Source organism: Budorcas taxicolor, chromosome X, assembly GCF_023091745.1.
Source record: "Budorcas taxicolor isolate Tak-1 chromosome X, Takin1.1, whole genome shotgun sequence".
Lineage (NCBI taxonomy): Eukaryota > Metazoa > Chordata > Mammalia > Artiodactyla > Bovidae > Budorcas > Budorcas taxicolor.
The window spans coordinates 97687909-97713604 of record NC_068935.1 but is presented as its reverse complement, the minus strand read 5'-3'; the positions used below and the strand labels follow the sequence as shown (position 1 = coordinate 97713604).

The 25696-nt window shown below is 39.1% G+C and overlaps 1 protein-coding gene across 1 annotated transcript; it reads left to right on the top strand.

Annotated features, from left to right (window-relative positions):
- Positions 1-1980: 1980 nt before the first annotated feature.
- On the top strand, positions 1981-23202 carry LOC128070118 (zinc finger X-linked protein ZXDB-like). Its single transcript, XM_052663416.1, has 2 exons — positions 1981-4416; positions 23107-23202. Exons 1-2 carry the CDS (start codon positions 1981-1983, stop codon positions 23146-23148), a joined length of 2478 nt encoding a protein of 825 aa, XP_052519376.1. The 3' UTR covers positions 23149-23202.
- Positions 23203-25696: the final 2494 nt, after the last annotated feature.

Below are 25696 nucleotides of genomic sequence, written 5' to 3'. Positions count from 1 at the left end.
GGTTTTTCCTGTTGATGCTTTTGAACTGTGGTGTTGAAGACTCTTGACAGTCCCTTGGCCTGCAAGGATATCCAACCAGTCCATCCTAAAGGAAATCAGTCCTGAATATTCACTGGAAGGACTGATGTTGAAATTGAAACTCCAATACTTTGGCCACCTGATGCCAAGAACTGACTCATTTGAAAAGACCCTGATGCTGGTAAAGACTGAAGGTGGGAAGAGAAGTGGATGACAGAGGATGAGAGTGTTGGATGGCATCACCAACTCAATGGACATGAGTTTTTGTAAACTCTGGGAGTTCACGATGGACAGGGAGGCCTGGCATGCTGCAGTCCATGGAGTTGAAAAGAGTTGTTCACGACTGAGCAACTGAACTGAACTGAACTGTGCCTCAGATCAAAAAAGAAAAAAAAAAAGCCTCCTCCAAAAACATAATAGACAGAAAAATGAGTGATGTAGAAATTTTGATGAGGTTTGAATTGTTGTGGATTAAAAACTTGATCTTTTAATCAAGAGATCAGCAAGTGTCCATTGTTAAAAGAGGGGAAAGAAGGGATTATTTAAACTGTCGCTTAGTCACTAAGACACGTCCAACTCTTTTTGGACCACATGGACTGTAGCCGGCCAGGCTCCTCTGACTATGGGAATTCTCAGGTAAGAGTACTGGAGAGGGTTGCCATTTCCTTCTCCAGGGAAACTTCTCGACCCAGGCATGGACCCACGTCTTCTGCTTTGGGTGGCATATTCTTTACCACTGAGCCATCAGGGAAGCCCATTTAAACTATAGGTATCCCATAATCTAGTCAGCACTTGAAACCTTTCTCTTGCCAGATAATTCACCCTATATTTATATCAATGCCCAACTCACTGATGACTGGCAAATTGGAGGATCATCATCAACATTAATAAGATCATTAGGCATCACAGGCCAAATCCATTACAGTGAGACTAGGCCACCACACTTAAATGCAAGCAGGCACACCGAGGCTTCTGGGCAGGCAAAAGGCATCTGTGCCTTTTTCTCAGGAGAGTCCACTACAGTAACTTAGGGTTTAACCTTATCACATTTCACCAGTACTGCTGTCCAGAGACCTCCACGTACTGGAGAGTCTAGAGTAAGCTGAGGAGTGTCCTCATCATGCTGTGAGATTGGACATGAAATTTACTGCGGTGTACCCCAAGATAGAAGAGCGAAGAGCTGGTTTAGGTTGTGCACCTTATAGGGAGAACCCAGGAGTAGGTTGGGTCTTCCAGATTTCAATATTAACTACTTCATCCTCCAGGCCTTGCATTTCTAGGCTCCACAGTGCTAATCTGCTTTGACCCTACCTCTTACTCATTATAGTCTCTGCACCAGCAGGACGAAAAATTTAACTATGGGACAAATTTTCCTGAGGACATTGCTCAAGACAGTTCTGAATATGGAAGTCTCCAGGAAAAATTTTTAGAAGACATCCTCTTCCATAGTGTATTCTCTCAGGAATTTTCTGTCACCTATCAATCCAGCCAGCCAATACACAGTGTTTAACATATGGTAAGTGCTAACTGCCATGCTTAGCACTGGGAGGGACTGAGGTGTATGTGTTTATTTTGGTACATACCGTGAGGTTCTGGTTTATGTTGCCATTTAGTAGACAGATACAGAAGGTATTCATTCCAGCATTTTTTACTGAAGTGAACTGCCATTTCCCTTGTATCTCTGAAAACCTCCTTGATTTCCTACTAATATTAACAGTGGAACTTATTTATGTATACGAGGCTCTGCCCCTGGGCGTTTTATTCTGTTCTAGAGACCCTGTACAAGAATATTTAAATCACGGTGGCGTTAAACACGTTTTAATATCTGATAGGGCCAGTTTCTGCGCAGTGCACTTTTTTTTTTTTTTTTTCTCTTTCAGGAACGTGTTCGGGCCGGCGGGAGGGGGCGGGGTCGCGCCTCCTCCGCGGCTCTGGTTCCAGTGGAGCTTCACCGACGCAGAGATGGAAATCCCGAGGCTGCTCCCGGCTCGCGGGATACGACAAAGCGGAGGGGCTGGCAGCCCCGAGGGCGGCGGCCGGATCCGCGGAGGTCCTAACCTGCGGGCCGGTCAGGCCCCGGCGCGCCGCCTGCTGCTGCTCCGTGGCCCTCAAGATGGCGGGCCCGGGCGGCGGTGTGAGGAGGCCAGCGCGGCTTCTTCTTGCCCAGGCCCGGGCCTGAGCCCGTTGGCGCTGAGGCCTGATCATGCTAGCGGCTGTGGCAGCGGCGGCGGGAGCGGCGGCGATGACTTCTTCCTGGTGCTGCTGGACCCGGTGGGTGGAGACGTAGATACCGCGGGCGCCGGCCAGGCCACAGGGCCCTTGTGGCGGGAGGAGGCCGGGCTGGGCCCAAGGCTCCCGGGGGGCGAAAGCGGCGCGAACCCCGAGGGCCGCCCTGCGCTGGGCCCCAGCTGCCTGTCGGCTATCCCCGCCCCAGTCCCGGCCTTGGCCCCGATCCCCGCTCCAGGCCTGGGCCCTGCCACGGCCTTCGCAGGCACTGTCACCATTCACAACCAAAACCTACTGTTGCGCTTGGAGAACGGCGTCCTCACTCTAGCCACGCCCCCACCGCCCGCCTGGGCGCCTGGGGTCGCCCCTGCCCCGCAGCCCAGGGGTCTGATTGCCCCACAAGCTGGGATCCCTCACGCCGCGCAGCCTGGAGACTGTCCCGAGCTGCCGCCTGACCTCCTGCTGGCAGAGCGGGCAGAACCTGCGCCTGCCCCAGCGCCCAAGGAGGAGGCGGAGGGCCCCGCGGCTGTTGAGAGCCCCCGCGGGCCGCCAGGCCCGGGCCAGGGCGTGTTGCTGTACCTGTGTCCTGAGGTGCAGTGCGGACAAACCTTCGCCAAGAAGCACCAGCTGAAGGTGCACCTGCTGACACACAGCAGCAGCCAGGGCCAGCGGCCCTTCAAGTGCCCCCTGGGTGGTTGCGGGTGGACCTTCACCACCTCCTACAAGCTCAAGAGGCATCTGCAGTCACACGACAAACTGAGGCCCTTTGGCTGCCCAGCAGAGGGCTGTGGCAAGAGCTTCACCACCGTGTATAACCTCAAAGCACACATGAAGGGCCACGAGCAGGAGAACTCATTCAAATGTGAGGTGTGTGAGGAGACCTTCCCCACGCAGGCCAAACTCAGCGCCCACCAGCGCAGTCACTTCGAGCCTGAGAGGCCCTACAAGTGTGCGTTTTCCGGCTGCAAGAAGACATTTATCACAGTGAGTGCCCTGTTTTCCCATAACCGCGCCCACTTCAGGGAACAGGAACTCTTTTCCTGTTCCTTTCCTGGCTGCAGTAAACAGTATGACAAGGCTTGTAGGCTGAAAATTCACCTTCGGAGCCACACTGGTGAGAGACCATTCCTTTGTGACTTTGAGGGCTGTGGCTGGAACTTCACTAGCATGTCCAAACTCCTAAGGCACAAACGGAAGCACGACGACGACCGGAGGTTCATGTGCCCGGTGGAAGGGTGTGGGAAATCTTTCACAAGGGCTGAACATCTGAAAGGCCACAGCATAACCCACCTGGGCACGAAGCCTTTTGTGTGCCCAGTGGAAGGTTGCTGTGCCAGGTTCTCTGCTCGCAGTAGTCTCTACATTCACTCCAAGAAACACTTGCAGGATGTGGACACTTGGAAAAGCCGATGCCCAGTCGCCACTTGTAATAAACTCTTCACATCCAAGCACAGCATGAAGACCCACATGGCCAAAAGGCACAACCTGCGCCAGGATCTCTTAGCTCAGCTGGAAGCTGCAAATTCTCTTACACCCAGCAGTGAACTTACCAGCCAGGGGCAGAGTGACCTCAGTGATGCTGAGCTTGTGTCTCTCTTGTCTGATGTGCCTGGTAATAGTTCTGCTGCAGTACTGGACACGGCATTGGTGAACTCTGGCATCTTGACTATTGATGTGGCTTCTGTGAACTCCACTCTGGCAGGAAACCTCCCTGCTAATAATAATAATTCCTTAGGGCAGGCAGTGGACCCTCAGGCCTTGATGGCCACCAGTGACCTTCCTCAAAGTTTGGATACCTCACTCTTCTTTGGAACGACAGCAGCAGGTTTTCAGCAGGGTCCCTTAGATATGGATGATGTCTCAAGTCTAAGTGCGGGGCCGTTGGCATCTCTGAGCTCTTTGGCTGTGAAAAACTCGAGTCAAGAGCCCCAGGCTTTGATCCCTAGCAGTAAGCTAACAGTAGACACAGATGCTCTGACTCCTTCAAGCACCCTTTGTGAAAACAGTGTCTCAGAACTACTGCCACCAACCAAAACGGAATGGAATGTACATCCTGACTCTGACTTCTTTGCACAGGAGGAAGAAACCCAGTTTGGATTCTCCAATCCAGCAGGAAACCATGGGTCTCAGAAAGAAACAGATCTTATCACAGTGACTGGCAGCTCATTTTTGGTATGAACTAAATTCTGTTCATTCCTGCCACATGGCTTACTTTTATTGATGACACTCAGTTTTGGGAATATTCTGGACTGAATGCTTAAATACAGTCATTTCTTATAGGTCTGAAGGAAAACAGAGCCCTGGGCTGCAAGTTTGGAGATTTAAATCCTGATCTTGAGTCTGGAACTTGCGGGTTGTGTGACCTTGAACAAGTCACTTATCCTATCTGAGCCTTAATTTCCTTATTTATAAGATGAGGTGGTTTGAATAGATTGTTCATGTGGTCATTTTAGCTCTATTTTCTTGAGTTTGTGCTCTTTCTTGAAAATTTTAGGACCTTTTACAATGATTAACAATTGCATATGCTGCTAATGTAAGGAAAAGTGCACTGAGAGTTAATGATCTGAATACATAGAACTGGTGTTTAACTTTAAAATTGTAGTGGAAACTTTTTGCAGTGCCAAAATCTCTAAAATCTAGTGGTAGTGCTTAAAAAAGAAAGCTGAAAGTCTGGGTTAGCTCTTTTTACATTTTTATCTTTCTAGCCTCTTTTTTTTTTTTGATGGAAGGCTGTGTTGGTGAAAGTGCCAAGTGTTTGATATGACTCAGAGTCAGAAATATTGACTTTGTGGTGTTGAAAAAGTGGCCTTAAATAAGTCATTTTCTCTTACCCTATTTCCCTAGGTGTCATGACTTCATTGTAATTTACACATACCTGATGCATTGTAGTCTTCCTTTTCTATCCTATTAGTTAGGCTTAGAGGGAAAATGTTTTGTACTTTGGCATGCTTTAGTGAAATATTATGACCTTTTCTGCCCTCTCATTCCCTTCTTCAAAGAGAAACAATTTGCATAATTTAACATCATGCTTGTGCAGGCAATAATGCTTGATGCAGGTTAACAAACAGAAAAGGGAATCTCTGTCTCCTACAGATTAATGAATTTTTACCACACAGTTCTGTGACTTTGCCAACCTGTTCATTAGACCAGGACAGTGTCTTTGCTCTGCCTTCAAAGCTGTCTTGTAGAGTGATGGGAAAGCCTGTGGTGCCAAGAAAATCTGGAAATGGACCAGAGTAAGATTTTCTTCCCTCTGTGCTCCAGAGAGTTCATTGTTTGCCTTCTTCTAGAGTTGGAATGAGAGATTTACTTTGCATTTTGAGTAAATATTATCTGTCTTATCTGAACATAGAATTTTATAGTTTATGTAGCACTTTCACAACTGTTATATTTGATTCTCACAATATTTTGAGATAATTGTGGTAAAGTTGCAACTATAAGTCATATTAATATTTACTTAACTCATGTCTGTGTTTGTGTGTGTGTGTGTGTGTGCATGTATGTGTATGTATGTATGCACATCAACTTTCATTCTACTCTTCAGAGTTTCATGGTAACTTTTGTTTATAACCACTTGTTCTGTTCCATCATAATTGATGTCTGTTATCTTCTGCCAGCTCTACTCCCTCTCTATTCTCTCATATGTGCATTACATTCCTTGCCATGATCTCTGTTTTTTTGAATTAGGTAAGTTTTTTTCATGGTCACCATCTCTTAACCATTCAGGACATGGCCCATTTTTCAGTCCCAGTATTTACTGCAAGTCTGAATTAAGAAATTATTTTCTGGAATTAGAGGTCAGAGTGTTTGTATATGAATCAAATAATAATGGGCATATTTTATGTAAGGTTTTAGTGAGACATGTAGTTTTTTATTTTTCTAATTTTTTACTATGTAATTCTGCTAGCAAACACTATTGCTCTGAAGCATTCTAATCCAGTACTGTTTGTATGTATGTTTGTCAATAACAATTATTGTAGCACTTTGGCAGTGCACTTTATAATTTGCCATCTTGAAATGCATCTGTGCTGTCTAATTTTTAAATTGGTTGTACTCATTCAGTGAAAAAGCAAAAAGTATACATCAATTTGTAATCCAAAGAAATGGTCAGAGTGTAATTGTTTTTAACCGTTTAACAGTTCTCCCTCAGCACTTTCAAAAAATTTAAGCCCATTTTAGAAATGTGTTGTCATCACTTAAGTCCAAGAGGAAGGTCTTAAGCATCTGTTAATATATATAACCATAAAGATATTTTAAAATCCTGTCATTTTGTTTCTTTTATCCCTCATTAAAAATGATCTTAAAATATGCTTTTGTTATATTCTGTTGCATTGTCAAAGGACAGGCTCTATTTTTCTTGAAGATAAAAATCTTGTATTTATGGGCCTACATGGTTTCTTTCAGTCAATTTGTTGAAAAGATTTCTCAATCAATACCTTTTTTCCAAACTGACGGTGAAAATAGCATGAAACTACAGTCAGAAGTACCACTACAAGCATAATGGTTATATTTTTGTTAGTGTTGGCATAAATTTGCCATTCAGAAGAAAACAGTGGGGTATGATTTAATATTATTTCATTTGTTTTTTGTGCTTTTTCAGTCTTTGATTTATTAAAATTTTGCCAATTGAAATCCTGGCAGGGTGTTCACCATGAGTTGAAATACTTTTATCTTGACATTTTTACCTTGATCTCACTATAATATTACATAATTGAAAGGCTTGAGTAATAGAAGTGAAACTTGATAGAATATAAGGGTCATTTTTCTCTGGATCAAATACTTCATATTCCTATCCAGGAAAAATAGAAGAAGGGTATTTATGACTATTCCTTCATTCCAGAAAAAGCATTGATTAATTCCCTGTTTGTGAATATCCATAATCCCTTTGTAATTACTGATATCAAACAGATCCACTTGATGATTTGGTAATAAAACCTAATTTGGTTGCAGCTAACTCAAACTATTGATAACAGTGATGATTGAAATATAAGACTGAGCTGAAATTTATGTAATTCATGGTTCTGAACTGAAGATTTGCTTAACAGTTTTTTAGAAAGTGAAATATGTTATGAATATTTAGAAAACAGGTTATCAAGCACTTTGGCAGAACACAACTATATATTAAAAGCAAAACACTTATTACAAATGAATTTTTTATATTTTTCAAATCTAAGTTGATTTGGTAACATTATAAGCTTATTGTATATTTCATGCTAATTTATTGCCTATATACAAAATACAAGATAGAAAAGTACTAGAGATTCAGATAAGAGGAATAAAATGTGAGCTACTTCTTAATTTTGGAGAGGAATTGCAAATTTACATTAAATATTTCACATCAAATCAATATCAGCAAGTGTGTTTTCAGACATTAAATTAATGGCTTGGAGGAAAGGAGGAGCAATAGCCATGCTTTAATGTATGGTTAGATTTAATTACATAGATAAGAAAATAGATAAATTCCAGTCAGGAAAAAAAAAGCACAAGAAAAGAATTTGAAATGCGATTGGCCACAAAACACTTGGAAAGACAACTAGCTCAAATGTGGGATGCATGTTTGATAAGTGGTAGATCTTAGGATTAGACTGCAAATATGGAACCAATCTCTGAAGAACTATGGAAACGAGTCACACTGGATAGGACTTATTCTGGATATGTTTAAGAGTCAGTGAAAATATTAATATTTAAGAAGAGAAGTTAAATGATGAATATATAGAAAGTTTAATATAGTAGACATGTACAATGTGAATTTGGTTAGGGGAAACAGGAAAATCATTTAGGACGTTACTGTAATAATTTCAGGGTTCTGTGATGAAGGCTTGGATTGGGGTTGTGGCAGAAAAGGACAGATTGGAGATGTTTCTAAATTGGAGAGACATATCACTTGGTGACTCACTGAATATATGAGACATCTATGAGAGAACAGAAGATCAGAAATGATGCTTTAAGGATTTTTTTTGAAAACTAAAACTTACATTTCATTAACATAAACAAAACGTTGGGTATTGACTGTTTTCAGAAATATATACTGAAAGAAAATTAATTTAGGGCATGTTTAATTTATTGAGAAGTGAAGAATCAGTTAAACCCTGAATGAACTATACATATTGTGAGTTATACACACTATTAGACAGGGGCTATTTCATATCTCTTGGCTCCTTCATATAGTCTCAGATTTATATTCAATGTCTGTACATTGGTTTGCCTTTGAGTATTAATATCTGCAGTCATCTTCAACTTCATATAACACCCTCCCACAATACTCTGCATCAAAATGTGCTATGTTACCTTGTCTGACAATTTTTTCTTACGATTCTCTTCCCTACAATGGATATTCAACAGATGTTTTATGTAGTACTTAGTAATATAATAAATCACTTCTCCAGAATTGAGAGGTGCTGTGTAGTCATTACTTTCAATAGTTCCTCAATATAAACTCTGCTAGATTGAATTTTACCTATATTTTTCTCATATTAGAAGAGATAGGACCAGAAATGTCCAAAACTAACTTCCATGTGATCCAAAACTAACTTCCATGTGATCCTTAGGGCTCCTTATTCATGATTCCCTCTGTGACTAACAATGTGGTGTAGGAACTAAGTCACAGGGATCACATCCTCTCTTACTTATATATCCTAGCATATCTTCATTTTTTTTTTTCTTTTTGGTTACCCTTACCACTAATGGTGATAACTCAGATGGAATGGAGTCCAAAGAAAAAGTGAGAGAACAAAAAAGTAGCATAAATAATTACATAGCAATTATATTTTGTTTGATGGTGAATTTTGCCATCTGATGTCCTGTCATCAACAGAACACTTCATTTCATTCTTCTTTTCTGCTAACATTTCAGTCAGTTCAGTTCAGTCACTCAGTCATGTCCAACTCTTTGTGACTCCGTGGACTGCAGTATGCCAAGTTTCCCTGTCCTCCACCAAGTCCTGGAGCTTGCTCAAACTCATGTCCATCGAGTTGGTGATGCCATTCAACTATCTCATCCTCTGTTGTCCCGTTCTCCTCCTTCCTTCAGTCTTTCCCAGCATCAGGGTCTTTTCTAAGGAGTCAGGTCTCCACATCAGATGGGCAAATTACTGGAGCTTGAGCTTCAGCATCAGTCCTTCGAATGAACATTCAGGGCTGATTTCCTTTTCAATTGACTGGCTTGATCTCCTTGCAGTCCAAGGGACTCTCAAAAATCTTTGCCAACACCACGGTTCAAAAGCATCAATTCTTAGGCACTCAGCTTGCTTCATATTCCGACACTCACGTCCATACATGACTACTGGAAAAACCATAGCTTTGAGTAGATGGACCTTTGTTGGCAAAGTAATGTCTCTGCTTTTTAATATGCTGTCTAGTTTAGTCATAGCTTTTCTTCCAAGGAGCAAGTGTCTTAATTTTATGGCTGCAGTCACCATCTGCAGTGATTTTGGAGCCCAAGAAAATAAAGTCTGTCATTGTTTCCATTGTTTCCTCCATCTATTTGCCATGAAATGATGGTACTGAATGCCATGATCTTAGTTTTTTGAATGTTGAGTTTTAAGCCATCTTTTTCACTCTTCTCTTTCCATTTCATCAAGTGGCTCTTTAGTTCCTCTTCACTCTCTGCCATAAGGGTGGTGTCATCTGCATATATGAGGTTATTGATATTTCTCCTGGCAATCCTGATTCCAGCTTGCACTTCATCTAGCCTGGCATTTCACATGATGTACTCTGCATATAAGTTAAATAAACAGGGTGACAATATACAGCCTTGATGTACTCCTTTCCCAATTTGGAACCAGTCTGTTGTTCCATGTCCAGTTCTAACTGCTGCTTCCTAACCTGCATACAGATTTCTCAGGAGGCAGGTCAGGTGGTCTGGTATTCCCATCTCTTGAAGAATTTTCCAGTTTGTTGTGATCCACACATTCAAATGTTTTGGTGTATGTCCAACTGTTTGTGACTCCATGGACTATATAGTCCACGAAATTCTCCAGGCAAGAATACTGCAGGGGATCCCCTGGAGAAGGGAATGACAATCCACTGCAGTATTCTTGCCTGGAGAATTCCATGGACAGACCATGGGGTCACAAAGAGTTGGACGCAACTGAGTGACTAACACTTTCATCTTTGTTATAGCTTTTCTTCCAAGAAGCAAGGTAACATTTATGGGCCTGAAAAAACACTTGGCCTACAGAAAACCATTCACTATTTTAAACAAAGCAAGACAGTGATTTTAAGAGCACTAATAAAGTGTGAATCCCTTAGGAATATCTCTTTCTGTTATCAGCTTTTTAAGAAATGGATAATTATTGAGTGCTTACTCTGTGTGAGACACTATAAAGTTTAAAACAAAAGCTTGCATGCATGCTAAGTTGTTTCAGTCGTGTCTGACTTTGTGAACCTATGGACTGTAGCCTGCCAGGCTCCTCTATCCATGTGATTCTCCAGGCAAGAGTACAGGAGTGGGTTGCCATGCTGTCCTCCAGGGGATCTTCCTAACCCATGGATTGAACTTGTGTCTCTTACATCTCTTGCATTGGCAGGTGGGTTATTTAAAAATTCATTCAAACAAACATATTTGAGCACATATTTGACAATCTGTTCTTATGCTCACAAACATTATTATATAAGTAAGGAAAACTCAAACAATGAAAAATAATATATAGTCAAGTTCTAAATGGTTATAGTTTAGAATGATAAAGATTTAAATAGCAGCTGTCATTCTTAGAGTATGGAGTAAAATTGTGATAAAAAATTCAATACACAGATTATCAAAGGTACTTCAAAAAACTGTAAGATTCTAAACTTTAATTTGAGATACAGCAATTAGATTAAACTATCCTAAATTAAAATTTAAACAAAATTTTGAGTGGTACTTAAATAATCATAGCAGAATCCTTTGGCAAATACATTTTAAATTATGCTTTATTTTTATTTATTCTATACTGGAATCCTGAATGTAGAATTATATATAAAACTGATCTTCTGGAAATCATATAAAATAAATGTCATTTTCAAAGCGAAAACTATAGATAATAGTCCTAAGATAAGTGAAATTTCTTAACACAGTTGGAAAGGGGAACAAAGTCCACCATAGCAAAACATGACTCTTTAGTGACAAGCAACACTGTGTTTTCGAGATGAAAAACAATTACAAATGGTAGCAAAAACAAAGATATTTCAGCTCTAGGCATTCTCCCTGTGGAATGAAGCCAAAAAATTATTAATCTTTAGCAGGCTGTATTTCCCTTTCTTGTTTACCTGATACAATGCAGGGATAACTGTGGTATGAAACAACATTATGCTGGATGTGGAAGAAGGAAGCTGGTTACCTATCTGTTTGTGGGGAATTAGCCAAAACAGAGAGCTGAAGTGGAAATTCCTCAGGCAATGACTCAGTGAATAGAGTAAAAGTTCATTCCAGGATAGTTCCAATTTTAGATTGTGTACTGCTAGACAGATATTTTTTCCTCTTGATTCATGTTGGAATTAATTAATACCAAATATAGCATTTGGTGTTTCTAAGGAAATGCAACATTTTTTACTCCGTTAAAGTCACCTCATGTTCCTGTGCGCCTTGGAGTTTATGATTATTACTTTATTCTTAATTATCAATAATATAAATAAAAACTGTTATCAGATGCCATGACATACTAATAGAACAAAGGGGATGTCATATTTATTATTTTTGCCTCACTTACCAGAAGGTTGATTAAGTAAAACTTGTTTTTCTATTTTTTTTCCTTCCAAGATTCACTTTCCTATGGTTATGTCATTGTTTATGTACTTAGAAAGCAATAGGACTTTGGAGCATTGTTAAAATATTAATGTCTTTACAATTATAACTTAGTAATTTGGCTACCTTGAAAATGGAGAAACCTAGGCCAGATGTAAAACTACTTCCCTGGCGAGGGCATAAGGAAAGGAATGAAGGACAAATTCACTGGGAAGAAAAGAAATTCCTTTCTGTTATTAAATCAGACTTTGTTTTTATCAATCCTTGTGATTAATCTTGTATATTTTACAGCATATTATAGTATGCTTTCAGAAGACTCTATATACAGGATTGAGTCTGTCTTAAAATGAGACTCTAAACATTTGGTGACTTTTAATATATTTAATTTTTATTGAATTAAAATTGGCATACAATATAATGTTAGTTTCAAGTGTACAACATAGGGATTTAACAATTTTTTTTTTTACTTTTAATTAGTTCAGTTCAGTTCAGTCGCACAGTCGTGTCCGACTCTTTGTGACCCCATGAACTGTGGCATGCCAGGACTCCTTGTCCATCACCAACTCCTGGAGTCCACCCAAACCCATGTCCATTTAGTCGGTGATGCCATCGTACCATCTCATCCTCTGTTGTCCACTTCACCCCCTGCCCTAGATCATTACCAGCATCAGAGTCTTTTCAAATGAGTCAGCTCTTCGCATGAGGTGGCCAAAGTATTGGAGTTTCAGCTTCAACATCAGTTCTACCAGTGAACACCCAGGACTGATCTCCTTTAGGATGGACTGGTTGCATCTCCTTGCAGTCCAAGGGAATCTCAAGAGTCTTCTCCAACACCACAGTTCAAAAGCATCAATTCTTCCATGCTCAGCTTTCATTATAGTACAACTCTCACATCCATACATGACCACCGGAAAAAGCATAGCCTTGACTAGACAGACCTTTGTTAAAAAAGTAATGTCTCTGCTTTTTAATATGCTATCTAGGTTGGTCATAACTTTCCTTCCAAGGAGCAAGCATCTTTTAGTTTCATGGCTGCAATCACCATCCGCAGTGATTTTGGAGCCCAGGAAAATAAAGTCAGCTACTGTTTCCACTGTTTCCCCATCTATTTCCCATGAAGTGATGGGACCGGATGCCATGATCTTCGTTTTCTGAATGTTGAGCTTTAAGCCAACTTTTTCGCTCTCCTGTTTTACTTTTTATCAAGAGTGATAGTTCTTCATCACTTTCTGCCATAAGGGTGGTGTCATCTGCATATCTGAGGTTATTGATATTTCTCCGGGCAATCTTGATTCCAGCCTGTGCTTCCTCCAGCCCAGCATTTCTCATGATGTACTCTGCATATAAGTTAAATTAGCAGGGTGACAATAAATAGCCTTGATGTATTCCTTTTCCTATTTGGAACCAGTCTTGTTCCATGTCCAATTCTAACTGTTGCTTCCTGACCTGCATATAGGTTTCTCAAGAGGCAGGTCAGGTGGTCTGGTATTTATATCTCTTTCAGGATTTTCCACAGTTTATGGTGATCCATGCAGTCAGAGGCTTTGGCATAGTCAATAAAGCAGAAATAGATGTTTTTCTGGAATTCTCTTGCTTTTTTGATGATCCAGGGGATGTTGGCAATTTGATCTCTGGTTCCTCTGCCTTTTCTAAAACCAGCTTGAACATCTGGAAATTCACGGTTCACGTATTGCTGAAGCCTGGCTTGGAGAATTTTAAGCTTTACTTTACTAGTGTGTGAGATGAGTGCAATTGTGCAGTAGTTTGAGCATTCTTTGGCATTGCCTTTCTTTGGGATTGGAATGAAAACTGACCTTTTCCAGTCCTGTGGCCACTGCTGAGTTTTCCAAATTTGCTGGCATATGGAGTGCAGCACTTTCACAGCATCATCTTTCAGGATTTGAAATAGCTCAACTGGAATTCCATCACCTCCACTAGCTTTGTTCGTAGTGATGCCTCCTAAGGCCCACTTCACTTCACATTCCAGGATGTCTGGCTCTAGGTGAGTGATCAAACCATCGTGACTATCTTGGTCATGAAGATCTTTTGTGTACAGTTCTTTTGTGTATTCTTGCCACCTCTTCTTAGTATCTTCTGCTTCTATTAGCTCCCTACCATTTCTGTCCTTTATTTAGCTCATCTTTGAGTGAAATGTTCCCTTGGTATCTCTAATTTTCTTGAAGAGATCTCTAGTCTTTCCCATTCTATTGTTTTCCTCTATTTCTTTGCATTGATCACTGAAGGAGGCTTTCTTATCTCTTCTTGATATTCTTTGGAACTCTGCATTCAAATGCGTATATCTTTTCTCCTTTGCTTTTCACTTCCCTTCTTTTCACAGCTATTTGTAAGGCCTCCTCAGACAGCCATTTTGCTTTTTTGTATTTCTTTTTCTTGGGGATGGTCTTGATTCCTGTCTCCTGTACAATGTCATGAACCTCCATCCATAGTTCATTGTTTTCTTTTTAATTTATTTTTTTTAATTGAAGTATAATTGCTTTGCAGAATTTGGTTGTTTTCTGTCAAACCTCAACATGAATCAGCCATAGGTAAACATACATAATTTCCATTTTGAACCTCTGTCCCATCCCCCTCCCCAACCCACCCCTCTAGATTGATACAGAAACCCTTTTTGAGTTTCCTGAGCCATACAGCAAATTCCAGTTGGCTAAGTATGCAGATGACACCACCTGTATGGCAGAAAGTGAAGAGGAACTAAAAAGCCTCTTGATGAAAGTGAAAGAGGAGAGTGAAAAAGTTGGCTTAAAGCTCAACATTCAGAAAACTAAGGTCATGGCATCTGGTCCCATCACTTCATGGGCAATAGATGGGGAAAGAGTAGAAACAGTGTCAGACTTTATTTTTTTTGGGCTCCAAAATCACTGCAGATGGTGATTGCGGCCATGAAATTAAAAGACACTTTCTCCTTGGAAGGAAAGTTATGACCAACCTAGATGGCATATCAAAAGCAGAGACATCACTTTGCCGACCAAGGTCCATCTAGTCAAGGCTATGGTTTCCCCAGTGGTCATGCATGGATGTGAGAGTTGGACTGTGAAGAAAGCTGAGCGCCGAAGAATCGATGCTTTTGAACTGTGGTGTTGGAGCAGACTCTTGAAAGTCCCTTGGACTGCAAGGAGTCCAACCAGTCCATTCTAAAGGAGATCAATCCTGGGTGTTCATTGGAAGGACTGATGCTGAAGCTGAAACTCCAATACTTTGGCCACCTCATGCGAAGAGTTGACCCATTGGAAAAGGCTCTGATGCTGGGAGGGATTGGGGGCAGGAGGAGAAGGGGATGACAGAGCATCAGATGGCTCACTGGCATCACTGACTTGATGGACATGAGTTTGAGTAAACTCCGGGTGTTTGATGGACAGGGTGGTCTGGCGTGCCGTGATTCATGGGGTTGTAAAAAGTTGGACATGACTGAGTGACTGAACTGAACTGAACTGAACTGAATGTAAGTATCCATGTTACTCTTTCCATACATCTCACCCTCTCCTCCCCTCTTCCCATGTCCATAAGTCTATTCTCTATGACTGTCACTCCACTGCTGCCCTGTAAATAAGTTCTTTAGTACCATTCTTCTAGATTCTGTATATATGTGGTAGAATATAATATTTGTCTATCTCTTTCTCACTCACTTCACTCTGTATAATAGGTTCTAAGTTCACCCACCTCATCAGAACTGATTTAAATGCATTCCTTTTTATGGCTTAGTAATATTCCATTGTGTATATGTATCACAACTTCTGTATCCATTCATCTGTTGATGGATATCTAGGTTGCTTCCATGTTCTAGCTATTGTAAATAGTGCTGCTGTGAACAATGGGATACATGTGTCTTTTTCAATTTTGGTTTCCTTAGCTTATATGCCTAGGAGTGGGATTGCTGGGTCATATAGTGATTTTATTTCTGGTCTTTTAATGAATCTCCATACTGTCTTCCAAAGTAGCTGTATCAATTTATATTAACCAACAGTGCAAGAGTGTTCCCTTTTCTCCACACCCTCTCCAGCATTTATTGTATGTAGAATTTTTGATGATGGCCATTCTGAATGGTGTGAGATATCTCATTGTAGTTTTGATTTGCATTTCTCTAATAATGAGTGATGTTGAGCATCTTTTCATGTGTTTGTTAGCTATATGTATGTCTTCTTTGGAGAAATGTCTGTTTAGGTCTTTTCCCCGCTTTTTGAATGGGTTGTTTGTTTTTCTGGCATTGAATTGTATGACTTGCTTGTATATTTTGAAAATTAATCCTTTGTCATTTGTTTCATTTGCTATTATTTTCATCCATTCTGAGGGTTTACTTTTTCACCTGGCTTATAGTTTCCTTCTTTGTGCAGAAACTTTTAAGTTTAATCAGGTCTCACTTGTTTACTTTTGTTTTTATTTCTGTTACTCTAGGAGGCAGGTAATAGAGGTCTTGCTTTGATTTATGTCATCGAGTGTTCTGCCTATGTTTTCCTCTAGGAGTTTTATAGTTTCTGGTCTTACATTTAGGTCTTTATTTTGAGTTTATCTTTGTGTATGGTGTTAGAAGTGTTCTAATTTCATTCTTTTACATGTAGCTATCAAGTTTTCCCAGCACTATTTTTTGAAGAGACTGTCTTTGCCCCATTGTATACTCTTGCCTCCTTTGTAAAACATAAGTTACCCATAAGTGCATGGGTTTATTTCTGGACTTTCTATTTTGTTCCATTGGTTTATAATTCTGTGTTTGTGCCGGTACCATACTGTCTTGATGACTGTAGCTTTGTAATATAATCTGAAGTCATGAAGGTTGATTCCCTCAGCTCCATTCTTCTTTCTCAAGACTGCTTTGCCTATTTGGAGTCTTCTGTGTTTCCTTATGAATAGTGATTTTTTTTTGTTTTAGTTCTGTCAAAAATGTCATTGGTAATTTGATAGGGATCACATTGAATCTGCAGATTGCATTTGGTAGTAGACTCATTTTCAGAATATTGATTCTTCCTACCCAGGAACATGGAATATCCCTCCATCTGTTTTCTTTTGTCTTTTTAGGGAAGTTTATTCCTACAGATTTAATTCTTTTGTTGCAATGGTGAATGGGATTGATTCCTTAATTTCTCTTTCTGATTTTCCATTTTTGGTATATAGAAAAGCAAGTGATTTCTCTGTATTGATTCTCTGCAAGTGATTGTCTGTATCCTGAAACTTTGCTAAATTCACTGATTATCTCTAGTAATTTTCTGGTGGTGTCTTTAGGGTTTTCTATGTAGAACATCATGTCATCTGCAAACAGTGAGAGCTTTACTTTTCTTTTCTGATCTGTATTCCTTTTATTTACTTTTCTTCTCTGATTGCTATAGCTAGGACTCCCATAACTATGTTGAATAATAGTGGTGAAAGTGGATACCCTTGTATTGTTCCTGATCTTAGGGGGGATGCTTTCAGTTTTTCACCATTGAGAATAATGTTTGCTTTAGGCTTATCATATATGGCCTTTTCTATGTTGAGGTAGGTTTGAGGTTTCTATGTTGAGGTTCTGTGCCCATTTTTTGGAAGAGTTTTAATCATAAATGGATGCTGAATTTTGTCAAAGGATTTTTCTGCATCTGTTGAGATTGTCATATGATTTTTCTCTTTCAATTTGTTAACATGGTGTGTCACATTGATTAATTTGCATATATTGAAGAATCCTTGCATTCCTAGAATAAATGCAGTTTGATCATGCAGTATGAATTTTTTGATGTGTTGCTGAATTCTGTTTGCTAAAATTTTGTTGAGGATTTTTGCATCTATGTTCATCAGTTATATTGACCTACTGTAGTTTTCTTTTTTGTGTTGTCTTTGGTTTTGGTATCAGGGTGATGGTGGCCTCAAGGAATGAGTTTGGAAGTATTCCTTCCTCTGCAATTTTTTGAAAGGGTTTTGAAGGATAGACATTAACTCTTCTCCAAATGTTTGATAGAATTCTCCTGTGAAAGCATCTCATCCTGGGCTTTTGTTTTTTGGGAGATTTTTTATCACAACTTTAATTTCAGTGCTTGTAATCAGGTTGTTCATCATTTCTATTTATTCCTGACTTAGTCTTGGAAGATTGAACTTTTCTAAGAATCTGTCCATTTCATCCAGGTCATCTATTTGATTGCCATATAGTTGTTCAGAATAATCTCTTATAATCCTTTATATTTCTGCATTGTCTGTTGTAACTTTTACTTTTTCATTTCTAATTTTGATTTGATTCTTCTCTCTTTTGTTCTTGATGAGTCTGGCTAAAGGTTTGCCAATTTTATCTTCTCAAAGAACCAGCTTTTAGTTTTATTAATCTTTAATATCATTTCTTTCATTTCTTTTTCATTAATTTCTGCTCATATCTTTATGAGTTCTTTCCTTCTACTAATTTTGTTTTTTTTTTGTTCTTCTTTTTCCAGTTGCCTTAGATGTAAAATTAGGTTGTCTATTTGATGTTTTTCTTGTTTCTTGAGGTAAGATTGTATTGCAATAAACTTCCCTCTTAGAACTGCTTTTGCTGCATCCCATAGGTTTTGAGTTGTTGTGTTCTCATTGTCATTTGTTTCTAGAAATTTTTTGATTTCTCTTTTGACTTCTTCAGTAACCTGTTGGTTGTTTAGAAATGCGTTGTTTAATCTCCATGTGTTTCTTACAGGTTTTTGTTGTAATTGATGTCTAGTCTCATAGCATTGTGGTTGGAGAAGATTCTTGGTATTATTTCAACTTAAATTACTGAGGGTTGACTTGTGACCCAAGATGTGGTCTATCCTGGAGGATGTTCCATGTACACTTGAGAAGAAGGTGTATTCTTCTGCATTTTGCTGGAATGTCCTCAAGATATCAATGAGATCCATCTCATCTAATGTATCATTTAAGACTTGTATTTCCTAATTAAATTTTCTGTTTTGATGATCTGTCCATTGGTGTGAGTGGGGTGTTAAAGTCTCCTACTATGATTGTGTTACTGTCAGTTTCTCCTTTTATGTCTGTTAGTATTTGTATAAATGTATTGAGGTGCTCCTATGTTAGGTGCATAGATATTTACAATTGTTATGTCTTTCTAATGGATTGATCTCTGGATCATTATGTAGTGTCCTTCTTTATCTCTTATAATCTTCTTTATTTTAACGTCTTTTTTGTCTGATATGAGGATTGCTACTCTAGCTTTCTTTTGCTTCCCATTTGCCTGGAATATATTTTTCCATCCTCTTACTTTCAGTCTATATGTGTCTTGAGGTCTGAAGTGGGTTTCTTGTAGACTGCATATATATGGGTCTTGTTTTTGGATCCATTCAGCCAGTCTGTGTCTTTGCTTGGAGCATTTAATCTATTTACATTTTAAGTAATTATTGATATGTATGTTCCTATTGCCATTTTCTTAATTTAGGGGGGTTGATTCTGTAGATCTTTTTTCTTGTTTTATATTTCTTGAGTATATAAGTCCATTAACATTTGTTGTAAAGCTGGCTTGGTGGTACTGAATTATCTTAACTTTTGCTTGTCTGAAAAGCTTTTTATTTCTCCATCAGTTTTGAATGAGATCCTTGCCAGGCAAAGTAATCTTGGTTGTAGATTTTTCCCTTTCAGTACTTTAACTATATCCTGCCATTCCCTTCTGGCCTGCAGAGTTTCTGCTGAAAGAACAGCTGTTAAATGTATGGGGGTTACCTTGTATGTTACTTGTTGCTTTTCCCTTGCTGCTTTTAATATTTTCTTTGTGTTTAGTCTTTGTTAATTTGATTAGTATGTTTCTTGTCGAGTTTCTCCTTGGGTTTATCCTGTATGAGATTTTTTGCACATCTTAGACTTTATTGACTATTTCCTTTTTGACGTTGGGGAAATTTTCAACTATAATCTCTTCAAAAATTTTCTCATACCCTTTCTTTTTCTCTTCTTCTGGGACCCCTATAATTTGAATATTTGTGTGTTTGATATTGTCCCAGGGGTCTCTGATACTATTCTCAGTTCTTTTCATTCTTTTTACTTTAATCTGGTCTTCAGCAGTTATTTACACCATTTTATCTTCCAGCTCACTGATTCTCTCTTTGACTTCAGATATTCTGCTATTGATTCCTTCCACAGTATTTTTCATTTCAGTAATTGTGCTGTTTGTCTCTGTATGTTTGTTCTTTAATTCTTCTAGTTCTTTGTTAATTGATTCTTGTATTTTCTCCATTTTGTTTTCAAGGTTTTTGATCATCTTTACTATCATCATTCTGAGTTATTTTCCAGGTAGTTTGCCTATTTTCTCTTCATTTATGGACTTCTGTGTTTCTAGTTGTTCCTGCATTTGTGTAGTATTGCTCTGCCTTTTCATTATTCCTTTTTTTAAAAAAACTTATTGTGTTTGAGGTCTCCTTTTCCCAGGCTTCAAGGTTGAATTCTTTCTTCCTTTTCATTTCTTCCCTTCTAAGGTTGGTTCAGTGGTTTGTGTAAGCTTCATATAGGGTGAGATTTGTGCTGAGTATTTTTTGTTGTTTTTGTTTGTTTTTCCTCTGATGGGCAAGGCTGAGTGAGGTGGTAATGCTGCCTGCTGATCATTTGATTTGTATATTTGTTTTGTTTATTGTTTAGATGAGGCATTCTGCCCAGGATGCTACTGGTGATTGAGTGATGCTGAGTCTTGTATTCAAGTGGTTTTCTTTGTGTGAGTTCTCACTATTTGATAGTCCCAGGGTTAGTTCTTTGATAGAATAGGGTCTTGGAGTCAGTGTTCCCACTCCAAAGGCTCAGGGCTTGATCTCTGGTCAGGAACAAAGATTCCACAAGTGGTTTCTTATGTCATTAAGTGATATTGAAACAAATGTCCAAAAATGAGGAAACAAAGATGAACCCCAGACAAATGGCAGTTGCACAATCAGGCATATAATTAAAGTAATGGAATATGCACTTATACATATACACCCATGAAGAAAGTCAAAACAATCCAACAAAAATAAAGTACAGTAGATTGACCCTACCTACAAAGGAAATCAAAAATTATATTTACAAGTTAAAAACAAAACTAACTAAAGCACAGCTGGAAAACAAAACTAACAAATATGTTAAGAGGAAAGGAAAGAAAGAAAAGAAAGAAGGAATAGATATATAAAGTTAAGTAGAGGTAGATGAAGAAGATTTATATACATTAATGATTAACTCAAGGGGCAAAGACCAATAGGAAAGGCAAACAAAGGAATAAATGTAGAAAAATATAATAGGTTTAGAAAGTTAAAAATTAAAATTATAAAAAAGAGAAAAAAAGAAAAAAGATAGAAGAAAGAAAAAAAGAAAAAAAAAAAACTCCACCGAACTGCAAAATGCCAACGTAGAGGTTTATAACAATAAAAATTGTGACTGAATATACACAAATACATATGCACCCGTAAGGAAAATCAAAACAGTCCAACAAAAGTAAAGTACAATAAACTGACCTGGCAAACAAAGGAAACCAAAAATTATTTCTACCAGTTAAGAACAAAACTAATTAAAGCACAAACTGGAAAACAAAACTAAAACAAGATGCCAATTGGGGAATAAAGCAATGAAAATAAAACTAACAAATATGCTAAGAGGAAAGGAAAGAAAGGAAAGAAATAGTACATATACAAAGTTAAATAGAGGCATATAAAGCAGATTTATATACATTAAAGATTAACTTCAAGGGGAAAAGTACAGTAGGAAATGCAAATAGGAATAAATGTAAAAAATGATAGTAAGTTTAAAAAATTAAATATTAAAATTTTAAAAAGAGGAAAAAAAAAAGGAAAAACTTCACAGAACTGCAAAAGCCCAATGTAGAAGCAGAGGTTTATAACAACAATAAAAAATGTGACTGAGAAAAGAAAAGCTCAAAAGCTTAATTAGATTTCATAGTGCCGATAAAATTGCAACTACAATGGGGAGGGGGTGGGGAGAGGGGAAGAAAAGAAAAGAAAAACAAAATCTAACAGAATCTACAGAGCAAGTGAAAACATAAGACTAATAAAAGTTTTTATTGTGTCACTGCTGTCAGAGTCCTTTCCCTCGCTGGGAGTAACAGTACACCTCACCTCGCTAGGATGCCCTCCAGCACTGTATTGATCTCTAGACCTACTGTGGGGGCAGCTCAGCTGGTCCTACTCCTGTGTGTTCTTGCCTCCAATGTCCACAGCTATCAGAGCTAGTGTGTTTTCTTTTGTGGGGGCTCTCAATATCTTTTTGTATATTCCATACACAGAGTCTGCCTAGTTGATCATGTGGATTTAATCTGCAGCTTGTACAGCTGGTGGGAAGGTTTTGGGTCTTCTTCCTTTGCCACACTACCCCGGGTTTCAATTGTGGTTTTATTTTCACCTCTGCATGTGGGTCATCCACTGGGGTTTGCTCCTGGGGCTGCCCTGGAGGACTTGGGTTTGCCCCTGCGCGGGCCATGTGTGGAGGTGAGGCAGCTGCTTGGGTCGCAGGGCTTCTGGCAGCACCAGGTACTCAGGGGAGTTGGTGGCTAGGCAGCAGGAAATATAGTGCTCTAGAAGGGTATGGCAACTAGTATTGGATAATATGCTCCAGTATTCTTGACTTGAGAGCCCCCCTGACAGAGTAGCCTGGCAGGCCACAGTCTACAGGGTCACAAGGAGTTGGACACAACCAAAACTACCCTGAACACATAGCCTCAAGGCTCTTTTTGCCTGTGGCAGCTCTGCCTCAGTGAGAGCTTAGCATGTATGTGGCATAGCTGCTTGGCTTGCAGGGACCCTGATGGTGGCAAGCTTGCAGGGACATGAACTGCTTCTGCTGGAGGAGTTATGGCCCTATCAGAGTCTTTTTTCAAGCCTCTTATAGCTGGTGATCAGAAAGGCTCTTTGGCCAGTCTTTCTCCATAGCTCTGCCTGTTCAGGAACTTAGAGGGCTCCCTTGCCTGGGGTCCTTCTCTGTTGTTTGGTGCATCAGGCACTTAAAGTAGCACCCTGGTTTGGGTCCTATTCTGTAGTTCAGTGCTTCAGGTGTTTGATGGGCCAGCCTCTCTATTGTTAAGCTGCCTGATGCGATGCTGGTGTGTGGGTGAGAGGCTATGGTGATGGCTCCACCCCCTATGCGTGACTCAGCTGTACTGCCTTGCTTCGATGACTGCCTGGCTTTCTTCTACAGGCATTTCCCACCACAATCTCCTCCCTCACACCCTCTCAATCTGTCTCTCCGCAGTCAACAGCAGCCCTTGCCCTGGGATTGCTCCACAGTCCCTAAACTCCAGCTCCCAGCCGCTGCACCTTCTAGGGGACCTGTGCATCCCTGTCCAAGGTATGTATGACTGAGTCAAGGACTGTCTGATTCTCATTCCATTTAGGCTGCCACAGATCAGCTGTTTCACTCTCACCCTTAAATGTTTCTCCTCTGACTCAGACAGTTTCCCCTCTATGGGGATGGGACCCCTGCTTCAGTTCACTCACCTGCTAAGGGCAAGTCCAGACCTACTAATACACCTGTTTTTTTTCCCTAGTTCCTTCCTCCTACTGAGTATTGAGTGGTTCTATATATTCTTTCCACTGGTCAGGTCCTCCTCTCTGCTCTCAGCTGGTGTTCTGCATGAACTCCTGTGTCTGAAGGTGTATTCCTGATGTATCCGTGGAGAGAGATGTACTCCATGTCCACCTCCACCTCCACCATCTTGTTCTCTTGCTCTTGCCACATTTCGTTTTATCAAAAGACTTTGAAAACACAAAAATGGAAGAGAAGCATTCTATTAAATGGGATTTGGCAGTTTTCTACATTGTGAAATGATCACCACAATAAGTCTAGTTTTATCTGTCACCATACAAAGTTATTACAATATTATTGACCATATTCCCTATGCTGTGCATTACACCCCCAGCCTTGTAGCTGGAAATTTGTATCTCTTAATCACCTCACCCTTTTCACCTGCCTCCCCCTACCTCCCCTCTGACAACCACCAGTTTGTTTTCTATATCTATAGTAGGCATTGGATAGTTCTTTTTATTACTAAATCTGTGTACCAAATCTACTGAATATTATAAAGACTCGCTGCTTAGGATCTTGTTTGCAAAATGATTCATGTTGTCCTTCACCTTAGATTCTTTTGGGGTAAAAAATTCCTCAAAGATAAAATGTTACCTGAATTTACAAAAATCATTAAGGATTCTTCCCAGAAACAGAAATGAAAATTTAAACAACAAAAAAAGATACGTTTTCTCTACAGTCAAATGTTTAGGCTTTTCTTCAGTGTCTTTGGTCTGTAAAATCTATATAAAAGCTTAATGGCAATTTTTCAATGCCCAGTATTTTCGAGTTACAGTTAGTGATATGACACCTTCAAACAGATGTTATTGCAGCATAAGTCATCTATCTAATACTGTCTAGATTTCAGAATTTTCATGAAGATAAGGAATGAAGAGAAAAGTTTGCCAAATTTAGGCTTACCTGTTGAAATGCCAAAATGTGGTCAAATTAGATGCTATTAATTATTTTACATTTTTGGTGTTTTACTGTTAGGTGCTTTCAACTCTTTCTACAACAAAAGTTTAGAAAGTATTTTAAACCTAAATGTAAAGTTGATAATTCATTTTTTACTGACTTTCCTTTGCAAGATTGATACATTCTTGATTCAGTAAACATTCAGATAACCTATAGGTTATCTGTTTTGAAACTACATTTTATATTTTAATCATTTCTTGCTTTAAGTTTTAAGCTACCATATATTGAATCATAACTGGTTCTATGAAGCATTTTATTTGTAAAATTTATTATTTTTTATATTTTAAATGAAACACTACATATATTACAAATAGATCATAATAAATGTATAGCTACATGAATTTTCACAGAATGGATACATCCAGGTAACTACTACCCAAATCAAGAACTAGAATACTATCAGAATCTAAAGTTCCCTCATGCCCTCTTCCAGTTATTATTCTGAACCAAAAAATATTATCTTGACTTCTAAAACCATAAATTAATGCTTTGTTTATTATTATTGAGATAAAATTTACACAAAATTCACTATTTTAACAATTTACAGTGTATAATTCAATGGTTTTTAGTACATTCACAGTGTCATAGAACCATCATGGCTATTTCCAGAATATTTCATCATTTAAAAAAGAACCCCATACCTATTAAGCACTTATCCCTCATTCCTTCCATCCACTAGAAACTACTAATTTACTTTCTGTATCTATGGATTTGGCTATTCTTCATATTATATATGAATGGAATTATGCAATATGTGGCCTATTATGTTTGGATTATTTTGCTTAATATAATACTATTTTCGATGTTCATCTATGTTATAGGAGGTATCAGTACTTCATTTACTTTATAGCTGAATAATGTTCCATTGTATGGGTATACCACATTTTGTTTATTTATTAATTAGTTAATAGATATTTGAATTGTCTCCACTTTGGAGCTATTATGACTAATGCTGCTATGGACATTTGTGTACAGGTTTTTGTTTGAATATACTAAAATCATAGATGGCTTAGTCCTTCAGTCGTGTCTGACTCTTTGTGACCCCATGGACTGTAGCCCACCAGGCTCCTCTGTCCATGGGATTTTCCAGGCAAGAATACTGGAGTGGGCTACCATTTCCTCTTCCAGGGGATCTTCTAGACCCAGGGATTGAACACATGTCTCCTGTGCCTCCTGCATTGCAGGCAGATTCTTTACCCACTGGGCTACTTGGGAATTTCTTTTTGCCTATTTTTAAGCTTTATAATATGTATTCCTTTTGTCTCTGAATAGTAAGTCAAAATAAGTGAAACATTACTCAGCA

Excerpts from the sequence above, each read along its gene's own strand:
- LOC128070118 (XM_052663416.1), top strand. The coding sequence starts at position 1,981 with ATGGAAATCCCGAGGCTGCTCCCGGCTCGCGGGATACGACAAAGCGGA. Across the intron at positions 4,417-23,106 it reads TGACTGGCAGCTCATTTTTG|TCAACAGCAGCCCTTGCCCT; the intron begins GTATGAACTAAA and ends GTCTCTCCGCAG.